Source organism: Nannospalax galili, unplaced genomic scaffold (assembly GCF_000622305.1).
Source record: "Nannospalax galili isolate Female #2095 unplaced genomic scaffold, S.galili_v1.0 scaffold443, whole genome shotgun sequence".
Lineage (NCBI taxonomy): Eukaryota > Metazoa > Chordata > Mammalia > Rodentia > Spalacidae > Nannospalax > Nannospalax galili.
This window is the reverse complement of record NW_008352479.1, coordinates 3,173,276-3,191,933: the sequence shown is the minus strand read 5'-3', so window position 1 is coordinate 3,191,933 and position 18,658 is coordinate 3,173,276. Positions and strand designations below refer to the sequence as shown.

Sequence of the window (18,658 nt, the reverse complement as noted above, 5' to 3'; positions counted from 1 at the left end):
GTAAAGCCAAATGTACCATGCAGATGTCTTCATCTTTATAGCAGACTACATTAAAACAAGTTAAATCATAAAAAAAGAATGGTAATAAAGACCAAAAGAAGTCTTAAAAAATTATTGTTCTCTGTTGGGAGGGAGAAAGAAATTAAAAACACTGAGACGAGTCCCAGAAATCCTAGCTTTAAAAAATCAACAGCGGAATATGAAATTTAGAGATGGTAGAAACCTATCCTCCAAATGAATTCTCCAGGCCCTCATCAAATAAAAATAATTCAAAAAGGTTTCGGTCAAAATAGAAATTATTTTCCAAGAAGAACAGAAATTGAAATTTAACTCTCTTGGCCCACTTAATTGCATTTTTCGTACATAAAATAAAAATCAAGGTAATTTATATTATGGCGCTTGTCAAATTGGAGACTTTGAGAAAGCCTTAGGAAGTGGCCCTTGAAAGCATTAGAGTTTCACTCAAGGGAGTGAAGGCTCTGGCTGGGCCACACCTCACACAGGTGCATTTTTTTAGTCTCCCTCCTTCACTTGAGGGGTTTCTGATTTTGGCAGCTAAATTGCTATCTACAGCTTCCTGGACCCCAACACACAACTGATAGGTATCATGGAGCAGAGGATACTGGGAAAGGCATGGGACACCAGGTACTTCTGGGACCTGTGTGGGAATCTAGGAACCCTGGGATAGGAGGCAGGTAGTTTCCTTTGAGCACAATCCCATTGTACCCCATCTTGTTGTGTTCTGACCACCCCATCCATGCCAAGCACTCAACCTGGAGGCAGAGATGTCATTGTAAAGAAGGCTTGGCCTCTGACAACTCCATCGCACAGTAAAAATGTGGAAGGCATGATCAAGTCCCTACTCCAGCTCTGCCCACCCACCTCGATCCTCACACAAAACTGGCCTTCCCTCTATTCAGGCCAGCTGTCCTTCCAAGCTTGGGGAGCGGAGCCAGGTGCCATCTCCTGAGGATTCCATTGACATCTTATTAGTTTAGCATGTCTGTTGCCACTACAGCTGTAAAGATACTTTCTCCATAGAGCCTCACGAAGACTCTGATAGATAAGGAATCCTCATTGTGTCTACTTTACAGATGAGGAATTCATGAGTACTGAACAGACACACCAACCAAGTAGAAGAGCTGGATTCCAACTCAGCTCTTCACCCCCACAGACTGAGCTCTTCCCAGCACGGGAGGGGGAAGGCTTCTACCTCAAAGAGTTGATGTCAAGAATGAATGCGTTTTAGTGTATCTTGTAAGTGCTAATATCTTTATGTTTTATTTTATTTATGTGCATGTATGTGTGTGTATGTACATGTGAGTACCAGTGTACATGTGAACAGAAGATGGCATCAGCTCCCCTGGAGCTAGGATTATAAGCGTTTGTGAGCCACACAACATGGGTGCTGGGATCCAAACAACTGAGCAGCAAGCACTCTTACCTACTCCACTATCTCTCCAGCCCCAATGCATGTGTTTTATTTTATTTATTTTGGTGATTTTTTTTTTACTATGTAGCTCAGGCTGGCCTCAAACTTATCTTTCTGCTTCAGTTTTCTATGGCTGGAATTATAGACATGCACCACTATGCCAGGTTTTGTATGTTTGATAGCTCTTAGTACTATCACTAAATCCAAAGTACCGCCTGAGGACTTGTAACTCCATCTTCTCCTTTAGGTCACTCCTTTGCACCTCACTCTGTATCTGTGAGTGGGTCGGAAACTTGAGGGTCACAGCACTCTGAGAACTGGTAACCCATGGTTGAGAAGAAGGGCAGAGCACAGGTTTCAGGAAGGGATGCCAAGCCACCTCCTCAGAGACACACTTGCTCGGGTGACCAGAACAGCCTCTGGCTCCTCTCTGGGCAGTACCTGGTGGCGGCCTTCTGCACACGCATGGCTCTGTAAACACCTATGGATAGAGTGCTCGTGGAAGATGCTTGCCAGCAGGAGAGAACTGAAATCAACATAAAATGCCTGGAGGTCTGGTCCCTCGGGAGGACAAAACGAAGCTATGCATGGAACCTGAGGTGGAAAAACTAAATCTCTGCTTTTCCTTCCAACGCGTTTACCAGACGGACAGCCTGTGAGCTGACTAGAAGAAACAGAGCTGCATTAGTTACTTTTTTCATTTCTGTGACAAAATACCTGACAAAAGCAACTTAAGGAAAGAAGGGTTTATCTTGGCTCATAATTTAAGGGGCTAGCCCATCCTGGCTGGAAGACATGGTGTCAGGAACGTGAGGCAGCTGGTCACACTGTGTCCACAGTCAGGAAGCAGAGAGAGATAAATGCCAGTGCTCAGTTCACTTTCTCCTTTTTATGCAATCTGGATCCCCAGACTATCATGCCACTCACATACAGGGAAGGTCTCCCCTCCTCAGTTAACCATCTCTGAAAATGCCCAGAGACATGTTTCCTAGGTCAGTCTATGTTCCCTTATGCCAGCAATAAAAATTAACCATCGTAAGAGCCTGCAGTAGGCAAGCTCGTGGGGGATTTCCTGTCAACTACACAGCACAGAGTTCTTTCCAGCCACATGGCTTTGGCTAAAGAGGACTAGAGCCATGTCTGGGTGCAGACAGCACCATCTTAGATGCTGGGAGCCAGGTTTATTGTGTATGCTTTGTGTCTGATGGTATGTCAGGTACTTGGTTCACATCAACTCCTGTCCTGCCTGTGGCCTCCTTATAAAGAAGGTGTTGTCATTCACACTGGGCAAGTGAGGAAACTGGGGCACAGACAGCTTGGGCTGCTTTCTCGCTGCCTCATAACTGAATGGCAGAGCCAGGGATCAGACTTAACTCATTTAATTGGAGTTTTGTCCCTGCTCTTAAGGAAGCCTCAAAGAAGAGTTGTCTCCTCTGTGCTTCCCTTCTCCAGCAGGCACATCCTAATCTCAGAGCACATAAGTGAATCACCTTACATAGTAAATGGACCTTCGTAGGTGTGACTAAATCCTCCCTGAACTGAGGAGGTTATCCTGATTATGCTAGAGGGCCCATTGTGATCACAAGGCTCCTCCTAAAAGGGGAACAGGGAGATGTGAGTGGAGCAGCAGGTGAATGTGTGATGAGTGACTGCTGTCAACAAGACACACTGCTGGCTTTGAAGACAGAGAAGGTCACAAGCCAAGGTGGCCTCTAAAAAAGAAAAGGGGCAAGGAAACAGATTCTCCCCTCAAGGCTCCAATGGGACCAGCCCTTCCAATATCTTTTTTAAATGGTTATTAGTGCCAGGCATGGTGGCGCACGCCTTTAATCCCAGCACTTGGGAGGCAGAGGCAGGCGCATCTTTGTGAGTTCAGGGCCAGCCTGGTCTACATAGTGAATTCCAGGACAGCTGGGGCTACAGGGAGACCCTGTCTCAAAAAGACCAAAAAAAAATTGTTATTAGTTAACATACAAAATAATGGGTTTCACTGTGACGTTTTCATGCACACATACACTGTACCTTGCTCTCATGGTTTCCCTCCCTGTCCCTCTTTCTTCCTCCTATTCCTTCCCACCCCCTCAATAGTCCCCCTTCTGCTTTCTTCACACACACACAATCTGGACTTTTCACATGAGAGAAAACATGGTGTCTTACCTTTCTTCTCCCCATCACCCCTCTTCACCTTGCCCTTCTCCCTTTAGACCTCTTCCTCCTCCTTCATAGACTCCCTTCTACCTTTCTGTCTTTCTCTCTCATACATACATGCATGCACACACATATATACACATATGTATATATATATATATGCACAGATATACACACATACTATACGTACATACAAATATAGATACTGCATGAGAGAATGCATGTGATATTTGTCTTTCTAGTCCTAGAAGACCATTTTAAACTTCTGCTCTCAGGATCTGTAAAAAATAAATTTGTGTTGTCTTAAGCCATCAAGTTCATAGCCTATTGTAGCTGTTACAAACACAGGATCAGAGTCAGGTTGCCAGCCCCAACTCCACTACATCCTTGTTATGTGGCCATGTGCCTCAAAGATCTTCATCTGTCCAATGAGATTATGGTAGTATCCCTGGTAGTGTGGTCCATTGTTTAATTCATCAGATCTTTCCTGAGACAAGCTCTATTCCAGGAAAAGAGCCATCTTATAAATAAGACAATAAAAGAGGCCTAGAGAGATGGCTGAGTTGGCAAAGAGCTTGCCTTGGAAGTATGAGGGCCTTATTTTGGATCCCTAGCACCCACATTAAAAATCTGGGCACAGTGGCACATGCCTGTAATCCCAGTGCTGGAGATGCAGAGACAAGAGGATTCCTGGGACTTACTGGCCAGGCAGTCTAGCTCAATCAGGGAGTTCCAGGTTCAGTGAGAGACCCTTTCTCAAAAAATAAGGAGGAGAGTGATTGAGGAAGATAGCTGGTACCCACCTCTGGCCTCCATAATCACCTGTGCATGCATGCACACATATATACATACATACACACATATACACACACATTCCACACACACTCACATGGTCACACACAAATCATGAACTCATAGAAATACACAGACATATACACACAATCTTGAGATACTCTAAGAAGAAACTGATGTTATGTGTCACTCATAAAAATTAGACCACACAACTCAATACAAAGCATTCAAAGCAGAGCCTGACCACAGTCAAGTTTCACAGGGCTAGCTGCTGTTGGCATTGTTGCTATGCTCATGGCTGTGATTCTCAAGCAGAACCCATGCATTATCTCCATGACAGTGGTCCTGGGACCTGTGCTGGTGGAGTGGGACTCCTTTGCCTGCTCCCAAGTGGAGGGTGCTTGCTGGCTGCCAGGCTCCAGTCTCAGCCTGATTATATACTGGGGCTTGGTGACCCACTGCCCCAGCAGCCCTCCCCATAGCTCCAGCTGTTCCAGTTCACAAAGCACCAGTGTGGCGACACTACAGGCCAGATGGAGTGCTGGAGACCCTGTCATTTGCTAGACATTTCCTCTGTCTTCACACTAACAGTCATGTATTTTGTACTCAAGTGCCTGGGATCCAGGCTCACGGGGAGAGGACATGGGAACTGTGGCTGAAAATGTAACGATGCACATTTCTCTCTGGGCTATTCCTTTCCAACCTTCCAGAGATTTCTACTTTTTGGCTGTTCAGAGGCCCAGACACAGAGCAGAAGGGGAAGGACCAGGCTGTTCTTCCAGCACATCTCCCCTCTTCTGAAGAAACTTATAATAAGAGAAGCTTTGTCAGTCAGGATTGCTTCAGGGTGGAGTCCAGTTCCCTCTGTCCCTATAACCCAGCCTCCAGCAGGTGGCTTCTACAGGGCTGGACCAAGAGAGGGTATGTGAACTGGACCCATGGGTCAGTTCTGGCCTGCAGATGTGCTTTGGCCTGAAGTGTTTTAAATAAATCTGAGCCAATGTTGAAAATCCCACATAAAAATTCAGAATTCCAGCTTGCCTGGAAAAGGGGGAAATTCTAAACACACTTGAGCCTATGTTTCTCCATGGTTATAGTGGAATGTGGTTAGTATCAGTGCACGCGTGCGCACACACACACACATGTATACACATGCACACACTCACATGTACACACATATGTTCACACACATACACATACACATGTGCACACACATGCATAACCCACAGGTGCACACATATGTGCACACACACATTCTCACACATTCATGCACACTCTTACAATCACAGGTGCAAACACATACATGCACACACATGCATACACTCACACATACACACACATGCATAACCTGCCATCATCTCCCAACACTTACAGACTTTGGCATCTCATTCCTTTTAGTATTTTCCTTCGGAAGATGAGTACCCCTCCAGCTACAGGTTAGTTAAACCTGAGAAAACAACACACAGTTTTATCCTCACTCTACCAGGCCCACTTCCTTTACTGATGCCAGCAGCCTGGCCTCCTCTAGCCCTTCAATGCCCAGCTCCTGATGCAGGGCTACCCTGCCCAATACAAGAACCACAATGGTCATGTCACTACCCACATTTGAGCTCACTAACATTAGCATTTCTGTTCCTGATCACAGGGGCCACATTCCAGGGGCCACATTCCAAGAGCTCAGCTTGCCTCCAGCAGCAGCTCCTGTGTTACACCCACTGAAGGGAGTGTTTCTGTAATCTCAGAAAGTCTGTCAGACAACTCTGGGCAGACTTAATACAAAATGTGAGAGGCTACCAAACAGGCAAACATTGGTTGTCCTAACACTCAGGAGACTAAGGGTAGAGGATGGAGAATTCTGGGCCAGCCTGTGGAGAGAGGGAGGGACAGAGGGAGGAAGGCAGGCATCTAGTGAGCTTCTTCAAGATTGATTAAGTAGGGGGGCTGGAGAGATGGCTTAGTGGTTAAGAACACTGACTGTTCTTGTAGAGGACCTGGGTTCAATTCCCAGCACCCACATGGTGGCTACAAACCATCCTTAACTCCAGCTCCAGGGGAATCCAAAGCCCTCTTCTGACCTCCTTGGCATTGCATGACACAGGTGCACTCACATACATGCAGACAATACACTCATACACATAAAATTAAAATAATAAATAAAATATTTATTTAAAAATGGATTAAGTAGGAAGAGATGACATTTTGGGTTGGAGGGCTCACCCTGAGGCCCTTCTTCATACTTGGGACCAGTGTGAGTTGGTGTAGCCCGAAAAGAGTAAGCCAGCCAGAGGCAAGGTGAGGAGCACCCTGGGAAGAGGGGAGGGGCCCTCTGCGACATGGAGAGTGAGCAGACTGAGAGGTAGCATGGGCGTTTTGGAAACTCTGGGAGTGAGCCATGTGGCCCAGGAATGGCGGGACGAGAACAGCTGGGCAGACGCCCTGACTGTCTTGCAGGCTCCTTAAGGCAAGATGAGGCAGACCGTGGAGTGAGACCATGAGGATGCAGGCACAAAAGCTGATGGAGACTACAGGTGGGCTTGAATGGCACATGGGTTATGGGAAGCCATTTCGTGTAAGTCCCTCCCCCCCAATGTCATATAAACTATGCAAAACCCAATGTCATATAAACTATGCTGGTTTGTCGATCCATGTCAGGACCATGAGACCCTGAATGAGTGAGGGCGGGTCAGAGAGCAGGAAGGGGAAAATTTAGTGCAATACTTGGCTGATGCTGACTTACTGAGCCTATATTTATTTTTCTCTGAAATAGGCCCAATGATCTTAGCCTGTGCATCTAAAGGATTAAGGATTCAATAAGATGATGGATAAGAAAGTAAGATAGAGACTGGAGAGATGGCTCAGTGGTTAAGACCACTGGCTGCTCTTGCAGAAGACTTGGATTCAAGTCCCAGCACCCACATGGCAACTAACAACCATCTGTAACTCCAGTTCCAAAGAATTTGATGCCCTCTTCTGACCTCCTAGGGCACTGAATGACATGGATGTACTTATATACATACAGGCATACACTCATACACATAAAATAAAAATAAATAAGCTAGGCGTGGTGACACAGGCCTTTAATCCCAGTCCTCAGGAGGCAGAGGCTGACGTATCTCTGTAAGATGGAGGCCAGCCTGATCTACATAGTGAGTTCCTGATGGGCTGGGACTAGGGAGACCCTTTCAAAAAATAATAGCAATAAAAATAAGCAGGTTTTTTTTTTATTTTAAAAGGTAAGACATCTCAATGCACTTGCAGTTTCTACAGCTGCTATCATGCTGCTATCACATTACTGTAGCCTCACAGTACAATGATGATGAATGCTGTTCTCACTGCTGAAGGGAAATGATCTTCTGTCAGCCAACATGGTGACTAGTATACAACGGAAGCTTGATTCTTTGATTCTTTTCCTTTTTTTCTTTTGTTGTTTGTTTTGCTTTGTTTTTAGGTTTGCTTGTTTTCTGTTTGTTTTGGTCATTGTTTGGAACAGGATCTCACTTTGCAGCTCAGGCTGGCCTTGAGCTTAGGGCAATCATTCTGTCTCAACCTCCTGAATGCTATAACTTTAGTTGTGAAGATAGGCATATCTTCTAATGCCCTGGAGTGGAAACCATTAGGAAGACTCTTTTGGCAAAGTGGCTTTTACCTCTCCTGATAACCAGATCCCATACCACATAGAAATAGGTTCTGAATCTTCCTTTTACAAAAGATTATATAAACTACCTCATGAAGTCATTGATACATCCTTTTCAGGGTCTTCTTAGACAAAATGAAAGACACAGGGCTACAAAGGTAATTGATTACACTCAAATGTGCTGGTTAAATATGTTAAAGAAAAGCTTGTTATATGACCATACACATATTCTTCTTTGAGCACATTAAACAGCAACATTTATCCGCATGCTAAGTAAGTGTGCTTTTAAAGCTGTGATGAGTGGAGACTGTACTCCAAAATAAGTTTCAGCTGAAAGAAGATACCAGTGACGTTTGAAGACAGTCATTATCAAAGAGATACTGCATCTAGAGATTTGTAGAAGTAGATGTAATACATTTCAACCAAGTTTAGAGCTCCTTGAATTCTATGCTTGGACCCAAGGTCAAGAATCCTAGAGCTGAGTGCCCCTCCCCATAGTTTTACGTCCATTTCCTCTAGTACTATTATGGGAAAGGACTGAAATCTCATTATAGCAGACAGCCTGCTCCAATCCCCTTCTTCATGTGAGCTGGAATCCCAGGCTTCCCAGCTCTTGTGGCCCCCTAGTGCCCTGAAGGACCCATGACACTCCTAGAGGCCACTCTCTGGCCTTGTCTGAAAAAGGAGTGTAACCACTTCCTTTACTGAACACATGCTGTGTATTTACTAGTGCAGAGGTGCTTTCTGCTCATTAAGGCACAAGGTGTACAACCCCACAGGGGCACTATTATCAGTAAGGGAAACTGAGGTGGGGGATTAAAGATTCACAGATTAGCCTCAGGTTTTGAACAGGGTTTGGCTGTAGCTCCCATCAAAACCCACCTCATTGTACCAAAGAAGGTATCATGTCAGGGACTGCCTAAACCCAGACTCCCATGGCCCCTGCCACAGAAAACAGTGAATGTGACAGAGGAGCTGGGAACCTCTCCTGGCCCCCAGGGAAGTGACTAGACAGGGTATTGTTGCACTTAGCCACCCATACCCCTTCCCCAGGAAGAAGAAAGATTTTAACTGTAGTTTCTGAAAGAAAGGGTACAATAGCATCTTTTCAACTGCAACAGGATCTGGGGAGAAGTGGGGGTGGTGTGACTGGGAACACAGTGGCTAACCATCAGAGCCTACTGTACCAAAGCCTGCAGAAAGTCTGGGGTTTACAGAGGCCAAAGGAATCTCCTATAATGTTCATGAAGCAGCCCCACTTGCGACCAGTACCTGAGCAGGATCCAGGTCCCTAGGAAGCACACACTGGGCTTCTGTGTGGATAGAGAACAGAGCTACTCTGTCCTGGAGGAAGAAACATGTGTGTGCCCACCTTCCCTTCCCCCAACATGGGCTGGACATGCGAATGGCCCATTCACTGTACATCTGAGCCTCCAGTTCTCAAAGTGCCTGCAGTCTCCACCTCCACTGGTCTCAGAACCCAAGAAGCATGACTCCAGTGCTGTGCTGCTTAGTTTTTGTCAGCCTGATACAAACTAGAGCCATCTGGAAAGGAGGAACCTCAACTAAGGAATTTCCTCCATCAGAGTGGCCTGTGGCTATCTGTGAGGTATTTTCTTAACTGCCAGTTGATATAAGAGGGCCCAGCCCACTGGGGACAGTGTCATCCCTTGGCAGGTGGGCCTGGGCTGTAACTGAAAGGTAGCTGAATGTAAGCAGTATTCTTACATGGTCTCTCTTCAGTTCCTGCCTCCAGGTTCCTGCCTTGAGTGCCTGCCCTGGCTTCCCTCCATGATAGACTATATGAAAGTTGTAAGCCAAATAAATCATTTTCACCCCCAGTTGCCTTTGGTCAGTGTTTTATCACAGCAACAGGAAAGAAAATTAAAACAGGCCCCCACTACAGCCTAGAAAAGCTTGAGAGCAGCTGTGAGGCCTGAAGCCCCTCTGCTGCAGCTTTCCAGGGACCCATTGTCCAGAGACACCAAAGAGACCTGGAAACAGGCAGGATTTCCCACAACAAAGAGGAATTTGTCTTATTACATAGGAGAAAGGGTGATTAAAAACATTTTTCAAAGCATGATGAGGCACTGTGAAGATAAACTTTCATTGCCAAGTTGACAGGATTTGGAATCACCTAGGAGACACACCTCTGGGCATGTCTGTGAGGGTATTTTAGCTGAGGAGGGAAAACCCACCTGAATGCAGGTTCCACTATTTAATGGGCTCAGTTTGGGACTGAATAAAAAAGAGAAAGGAGCTGAGCACCAATATCATCTCTCTCTGTGTCCTGACTGCAGACACAGTGTGACCAGCTGCCTCACGATCCTGCCACCATGCTTTCTCCACCATGATGGACTGCACCCTCCAACTGTGAACCATAATAAATCTTTCCTTCCTAAGTTGCTTTTTATCAGGCACTATGTCACAGCAGTGAGAAAAATAACTAAAGCAGGTCCCAAAAGAAAAATGTTCTATAATTAAGTCAGAGGGAAAAGCAATAACAATATGTAAAACATCAACTTTGTAAGAATTGTATCCCAACTCTACATTCACTACCACCCCCCAAAAACCAACAAGGAAAATCCTACAAGGAAAGTCTAGACGGACAGAAGAAGAGGTTCAGAAACTGGCCAGACCAGAAGACAGCATGTATGAGGTCATGCCCTGTCCTCAGACATCACAGATGCAGCCCACCTCCCCACAAGCCTCGCCCCAGGACATGCCTCTTCTGAGCTTCAAAGAAAACTGGTCCCTTGTTCTTGTTCCTCACTCTCACCTCCCTAACCATCTCCTCTCCTCCCCACCTGCCTGTTAGCAGTTTTCACATGAGCCCTGAGGCTAGAGTTTCTTTATCTCCTTTGGGGAAAAGGATGAAGAACTGGATTCTATACATTTTGAAAGTATCACCCTCTGATATTGCAGGTCTCATCTCATGTAGGCCTTCCTTTTCCACCTCAAAGGTGTCACCAAGCATTCATAAGTGCTGAGACATCCTTTCACACCCTTTCCAGAAACTTGAGAATCTCCTTCAGCCCTGAGCATTGGAAGTCATCTCACAGCATGGTGCAAAATTAGTCCAGCAGAGTCAAGACTAGTGCCAGAGGGAGTCAGCTGTCCTGTTGATGCTGCCTCCTCAGCCAGAGCTCAGAGACAGTGGTGGTAAGCCCTCAGCTGCCAGGCCAGAGGGAAGCAGTGCTGTGCTGCAGACCAGCTCTTGAGGTCTGAAAGGCCCTCCACAGAGCTAGCCTCACTCATCTTGTGCCTCCCTCTATTCAACACCATCCACAGACTCATCTCTTTCTTTTCTTCTCTAGTCCCAGCCCTGCTCTGCTGTCGTTGACCAGTTCTTGGCCAATGGCATTTCTGGAAAAATCACCACCCGACCTGTATCCTAAGTACAGAGCCATAAGCCTGCTGCCCAGGCCAAGACAGGAGGATCTGACTTCTCTAGATGGTTCTGGAAGAGGCTGTTTGCCCATCGCAAGCAAACACCCTCCAAAACCAAACAAAAACTGCCCACAAGTCAACAGCATGTGATATAGCCCCTTCGCACCACCACTTAGCAGAAACCCAAGTCCATGACCTGCAGCAGGGAAACAGAGCTGAGAAGTGCAGCAGCTGCAGGCAGTGGCTACCCTCCAGTCAGGGTGGCCAGCTGGGCCAGGAGGCCAGGATGCAGGGAACCAGGTGACTGTGTTGGCATCGGAAACCCTAGGCAAGGCAGCAAGTTGACATAAAAAAAACACTGAACTCATTTATTACTAGAATTATCTCCATCCTGGTTTTATGATTATAAAAGTAACATGTACAAGACCAATTCAGAGGATTAAGTGAGAGATATTATTTAGCCTTGCTCTGAAGGACAATAATCTATTTTATAGAATTTGGGTAAGATGGCTCAGAACAGAAAGGTGCTTGCTGCCAAGCCTATTGACTTGAGTTCAATCCCTGAGGAGACCTACACAGTGGAAGGGTAAAACTGAACTGACTCCTGAAAGTTGCCCTCTGACCTCCACATATGCCCTGTGCCACACACACACACACACACACACAAGTAAATGTAAAAAAAAAACATGTTATAGAATTCAAATGATTGGTGTCATTTTTTGAAGAGATAACTTCTATACCATAATTACTTCTAAGTGTGGCTAGGTGGGAAACATGAAAAGATAAATAAAAATAAAGATGGTGAGAAGGTGGGACGGACCCACCATAGCAGAGTGGGGTGTCCTTCAGCTTCCTATCACTGTGACAAAACACCTGAGAAATCCAACTGAAGCAAGGTTTGCTTTGGCTCATAGTTTCACTCCATGGTCACCTGGCTGTTTTCTCTGTGTCTGTGATGAGATATCACAGAAGGAAACATGCAGTAGAGCAAAGATGTTCACTTCATGGTGGCCAGAAAGCAGAGAGGTTGGGCAGGGACAAGATATAGCCCCAAGGGCAGGCCCATAAGGACACACTCCTATCAGTCCCACCTTCTAAGTTTCCATCACCTCCCAGTGGCCCATCAAATCGTGAACCCATTAATGGGCAGAAACATTTCTTTATTCCTTCCTCTCCTCTGAACCTCTTGTTCCTGCCCCCAAACTATCTCTTTGTCTTGCCCCACCTAGCACCATATTAGCCTTATAGCCACTTGACAGTTACTTTTGATTGTCAACTGGATTAAGTAACACTGAGAGGAATAGTCAGGCATACTTCTAGATGTCTGTGAAGATGCTTCCAAAAAGGATTAACTGGGGGCGGGGGGAGATGCCCTGAATATGACAACATCTCCTATGGGTTGGTGTCCCTGATTGAATAAAAAGAGGAAAACGAGAAAGGTAGCTGAGCACACCAGCATTCTTCATTCTCTGTTTCCCATTCAACCCAGATGTCAGCAAGCGGCCACACACTCCCATTTCCACAGCTTCAAGCTGCTACTGCCACCACTCCTGCTTCGTGGCCTGCATCCCCTTAAACCATCAGCCAAAATAAATTTTCCTCCCCAGCTTGCTTCTTGTCAGGTTTCAGTGACCAACAGAGTACATTTTATGAATGAATGAATGAATGAATGGCAAGACAGATTCACTCCCTAGAGAGATGAGGAGCATTAACACATATTTACACATGATTGTGAGCTCCCTCTGTGTAGATGTCTGGGGCTTCATCCTCCAGGTCCTGCCCCTCCCTCCCTCCCTCCCTCCCTCCCTCCTCCCTCCCTCCCTCCCTCCCTTCCTCCCTCTCTCCCTCCCTCTCTCCCTCTCCCTTCACTCCTTGCCAGCTGCTATCATAAATCACCTTCCACTCAGCAGGCCCTCCAGAGCCACCAGACTGAATCCTGGGAAACTGGACCAGACCCATGCCACCCCCAAGAGTATGCTTGTGGTTGAGGGTGGATAATACATTGAAAAGGGCATTCTGGGGAGTTACCTGGAGACTATGGCTCCCACCCTCATTATTACATGCAGGGCAGAGTGTATACACACTGTCCTAGTCTGTGTCTCTGTTGCCATGATAAAACACTCTGACTAAAAACAACTTAGGAAGGAAAGGATATAGTTCATCTTACTTTCAAGGCACAGTCCATCTTTGAAGAAAGCCAGGGTAGGAACTCCGGACAGAAACCTGGAGGCAGAAACTGGAGCACAGACCATAAAGGAATGCCACTGCTGCTCTGACTATGCTCAGTATGCTTTCTTTAAGGACCACCTGCCCAGGGGTGGCACCACCCACAGTGGGCTGGGCCCTCCCATATCACTCAGCAATCAAGAAAATGCCTCGCAGACATGTCCACAGGCCAATCTGATAGCTGAAATTCCCAGCTGAGTCCCTTCTTCCCAGGACTATCAACTTAACAAGTGAAGCTATCCAGCACACACACACCCCAATGATGGAATGTGCACCCAAGACCCCAGGTGCAAACACTTATGCAGTCACATCAGAAGATGAGCCAAGATCACCCCTTGTTGCTCACAGCACCTATCCAAGAAAAGCGATGCACTCTGTCTATTCTAATGTGGGTGGGGCAAAGGCCTGAGCCTACAGAATCTATATGGAAGGGCTTGCCAGCCTCTAAGTGACCAGGCTGCAGGCTGTTCCTCTGATTGGCCTCTGACACAAAAAAACTCTTTTGCTTCTTTGCAAGATGGACTGCCATGCCCCAAGACCACTCACTGTGGATTAGGGCCAGTAGATCATGACAACCCTCTGCCCTCTGCTCAGCCCTATGCAGACTGGGCGAATGCATCAGCAGCTGTGGGAAGGTGGGTGCCCACAGGAGAGAAGGGAGTCAAATTCCCTGAGCAAAGGCTGGATTTCAAGATTCCCAATTTTGAATCCAAATCTGATTTGCCCTCTTCTTTGGCTGAACCTGAGAAGTCCTGGGGCTCACCCAGGCAGAGGAATTCCCTGAGCACTTCAGCACAAGACCGCAGAGGAGACCCAGAGACACAGAGAAGACCAGTGCCTCCGTGGGCTAGTTTTCCTACCTGGTGAAGAGATCCGAAGAGCAAGAAGCTGTTTCAGTGAAGACTAAGGTTCTGCTTGACCCACCCTGGGGAAGCAGCCAATAAGCACCTGTTCTTGTTACTTTTCTTTTGCTGTGATAAAACACTAATCAAGAGCAGCTTGGGGAAGGAAAAGGTTTATTTGCCATGCACTACATCACTGAGGGAAGTCAAAGTAGAAATTCAGGCAGGGCAGGAAACTGGAGGCAGGAACCGAAGCCCGAGACCATGGAGGAACACGCTACTCACTGGTTTGCTCAACTTCTTTTCTTTTCCTTCTTTTTCATTTTTTTTTCTTTTGACCCTAGTCCCAATTCACCTTGAAGAAATGATGTAGATGAGGGTGGCCTTGATCTTTCAGAGATTTGCCAGCCTCTGCTTCCTGAAGGCTGGGATTAAAGGCATGAGCCAGCATGCCTGGAGTTCACCTACTTTTCTTATATAGTCCAGGCCCACCAGGTATGGGATGGCACTACCCACAGTGGGCTAGACCCTCTTACATCAACTAACAATTAAGAACATGCCTCATAAACATGCCCACGGGCCAGTCTGATGGAGGAAATTTCTCAAATGAGGTTCCTTCTTCGTAGGTGACGCTAGTTTGTGTCAAGTTGACAGAAAACTAACCAGCACAGCACCCCATTGGCCAGCACCCAAGGATCATCATCTGTGATTTCTTTATATGTTTTAGGTCCTAACAATAAGAAAGCCTGTGGGACTGCAGAGAAGACTCGGGGTTTAAGAGTGCTTGCTGTTCTTCTAGAGAACCTGAGTTTGGTTCACAAACATCTCAGGCAGCTCACAATAGCCTACAATAGCCAGTTCCAGGGAATCTGACGCCCTCTTCTGCCCTCCATGAGCATGCACACACACACACACACACACACACACACACACACAAATACATTTTTAAAAGCTTTTTAAAAAGAAAGCCTATTTTTGTGGGTCCTCCACAAACCCCCACTCTCATGCATCTTTGATGTACCAAGTCTCTTCAGCTCTGTGGTTCCCTCTTACATGAGGGCTTGGAACAGTGGAGACTCACCAGGGCACAGTGACCTAGCCTGGTGTGACCCAGAGCCTTTGTTCTGCCACTCCAAGCCCCACAGAGTTCCTCAAGTAGATAAAGAGACTGTCAGGTCTGTGATGCCCCTGCAGGGGGAGGGGAGAAGTAGGAGACTGGTTGAGTGGTGAGTTGTCCCATGAGGAAGTCACTGCCCTCAGCTCCTTCCACTCCAAGTCTTAGCCTCCAAGATTCTAGCTCTGGCTCTTTCCAGGAGGACTGGCTCCTGGAAGCCTGCCTGATGCATACCCACAGCAGAGCTAAGCAAGACAGAGGAACTGCTCCCACCACAGAGCCCAGAGGGAGCTCATCCAGCAAACTTTTTAAAAAACATATTTTATTATTTTTATTCTATCTGAATGAATGTATTTCCTGCATATATGTAAGTGCACTTGTGTCGTGCAGTGCCCATGGAGGTCAGAAGAGGACGTCAGACTACTGGAACTGGAGTTATAGACAGTTGTTAGCTGCCATGTGGATGCTGGGAACCAAAACTCAGGGCCTCTGCAAGAGCAGCCAGTGCTCTTAACTGCTGAGACATTTCTCTAGTCTCCTCACTGGCAAACTTTTAATCAGGAAAAAGGGTGAAAATATTTGTTCTCCTGGGTTTGACTGAGTTCCTCTAAGCCGGGCCTTATGGTTTGTATCTGAACTCCCACGGACTTATATTTTGAACACTTGTTCCCCACCTGGTGGTGCTATTTTGGGAGGCTGTGGAACTTTAGAAAGTATGGTCTAGTTGGTAGAAGTAGGTCACCTGGATCAGGCCTCCCCTGAATCCCCAGCTCTAGCTGGTGAGACTTCCATTTGGTCCTCACATCTGGACAGGGAACAGTTCCCACATTGACCTACATCCTAGGGGAACTCTAGGAGCCCATGGCTCCAGGCCCCACAGCTCAGGTCTGGGGTCTCCCATCTGCCCTGAATCCTGGAGGGGAAGGAATGAGGGCAGGGAGTACACAGTAGCAGAAGGAGGCAACCCCCCACCCCCACTCTAGCCCTGGGCTGCTGGTTTTCTGCCAGAAGCAGAGGCAATCTCAGCCTGCCTTAAGGAAGCCCTTGCCTGGGTTTGCATGAGTGCCTTGACTGAGCCACGGGGGCAAGTTTGGAAAATGGGAATTTTATTTTTGGTTTTGGTTTTTTTTTGAGACAGGGTCTCACTATGTAGCCCTGGCTAGCCTGGAACTCAGTGTAGACCAGGCTAGCCTCAAACTCACAGAGATCTGCCTACCTCCACCTCCTAAATGCTGGAGTTAAAGGTGTGTATGGCCAGGCCTGGTCCTGTTTTTTCTTCTTGTTGTTGTTCTTGTTTAGTTTTGTCTTTACCCTTAATGCTGGTGAGGTTTCAGGTCCACAAGTCCCCAGCTTCATCAATGACACTTCAGACTCACCCACACTCTCACGTTTGCTCTGTGGTCCTCCCATCCAACAGGTAGAGGGAGGTGGGAGCATTGGAATCTCATTAGTGTAAATTTAACTGAATGGTAATTTAAATGATCTTTTCAAATATTAATACAGGGAAAAGGGTGAGTTCAAAGGCATCAAGGCAGACCTGTGACGTTTGGGCAGCACCCAACTCCAAGGGCCATAGCAATGCTGCCCTCCCCCGCCCTCCACCTCGATCTGAGCAGAAATAAATGCTGCTACAGCCCCACTTGAGAGCTGGGGAGAGAACTGTAGTCAGGGGATAGCCAGTGTGCGCTCCGCAGCCACCTGTCCTGGGCCCCACCCGCCTTGGTGCGCCCCCTCCTGTAATTCCTACCATGTCCCCGCGGTGCCCGACGAGCTCCTCGATGCTCAGCAGGCTGGCAGACTCATCCAGCAGCCACAGCACCCAGGCTGCGAGGGCTCGGGTTTCCCGGGCTGCGGGGCCACACCTTTCCAGCCGCCAGGTGGCCCCGCTCCAGCTCCTTGGGGAGCAACGCACACCGGGATGCACTGCCTGTGCAGAGCTGGGCGCCAGCTGAACACAGGATCTGCGGTGCTGGGGACGTTTGCAGAGTTTGCGAAGTTCCAGCCACATGAGCTCTGCCCAGCCTTCCCAGTCCCCAGAAAGCGCGGGAGGGGGAGGCTCCTTTCATAATAAAAGCCCTGCCCCCGGTCTTGGCCAGCGCCAGCCGCCTGGAGCGCAGGCCCAGGTGCTGGAGAGGAAAGGGTCCCCGCCGCCCGGCAGCCCACGCCCCCCAGTGCAGCACCGAGACCAAGGCTGGGCACCGAGATTGCTCCTCTAAGGTGTGTGGGTACAACCCTCGCGGCCGGCCGGGATCCTGCACCCTGCCGCCCTCCTCTGAGAAGCCTCAGGAAGACAAGTCTGTTATTGGCACCTCTTCAGCTGGTCTGGGCTCTGTTCCCATAGATAGTTTGAAAAAAAAATCCGCTGACCACTGAAAGTCATTAACAACCAACAGATTTCTCCCGCAGAGCAGAATCTGGTGTACCCAGCTGTAGTAAGGAACTGATGCGGAGCTCTCTGCTCTGGATGCGGACAGTTCCTTCTTGTCCTCTGAACTATCTATAGCACAGGCAAGACCAAAGGGTCTACAGTCTAAAAGCCTACTGGCCTCTCGGGTAACAGTGCCTGGACCTTAGAGTTTTGTTCCTCAGATATCTGGATCTCAGGATTCTTTTTTTTCTTCTTCTTCCTGTAGCCCCAGCTGGCCTGGAATTCACTGTGTAGACCAGGCTGGCCTTGAACTCACAGAAATCCACTTGCCTCTGTCTCCCAAGTGCTGGGATTAAAGACATGCACCACCTGGGCTGGAGAGATGACTCAGCAGTTAAGAGCACTGACTGCTCTTGCAGAGGACCCGGGTTTGAGTCCCAGCACCCATATGGTGGCTACCAACAGCCCTTAACTCCTCCGCGGCATTGCACAACACGGGTGCACTCACATACATGCAGGCAATACACTCATACACGTAAAATAAAAATAATAAAATACTTGAGAAAAAAAGAGGTGTACACCACCACGCCTGGCTCCAAAGATTTATTTTTATTTTATGTGTATGAGTGTTTTGCCTGCATGTATGCAGTGCAGGCAGAATTCACAGGAGGGTATCAAATACCCTGGAATTGGAGTTACATACAGATGGTTG

General features: G+C 47.5%; 1 protein-coding gene across 1 annotated transcript in view; it reads right to left on the bottom strand.

The window, feature by feature from the left end:
* The window catches only part of Gask1a (golgi associated kinase 1A), a 59,041-nt gene extending 41,457 nt beyond the window's left edge, over positions 1-17,584 (bottom strand). The window contains exon 1 of the mRNA XM_008849477.3: positions 17,326-17,584. Coding sequence (XP_008847699.1) covers positions 17,326-17,328 — 3 coding nt within the window. The 5' untranslated portion in view covers positions 17,329-17,584. The remainder of the gene's footprint in view (positions 1-17,325) is intronic.
* Positions 17,585-18,658: the final 1,074 nt, after the last annotated feature.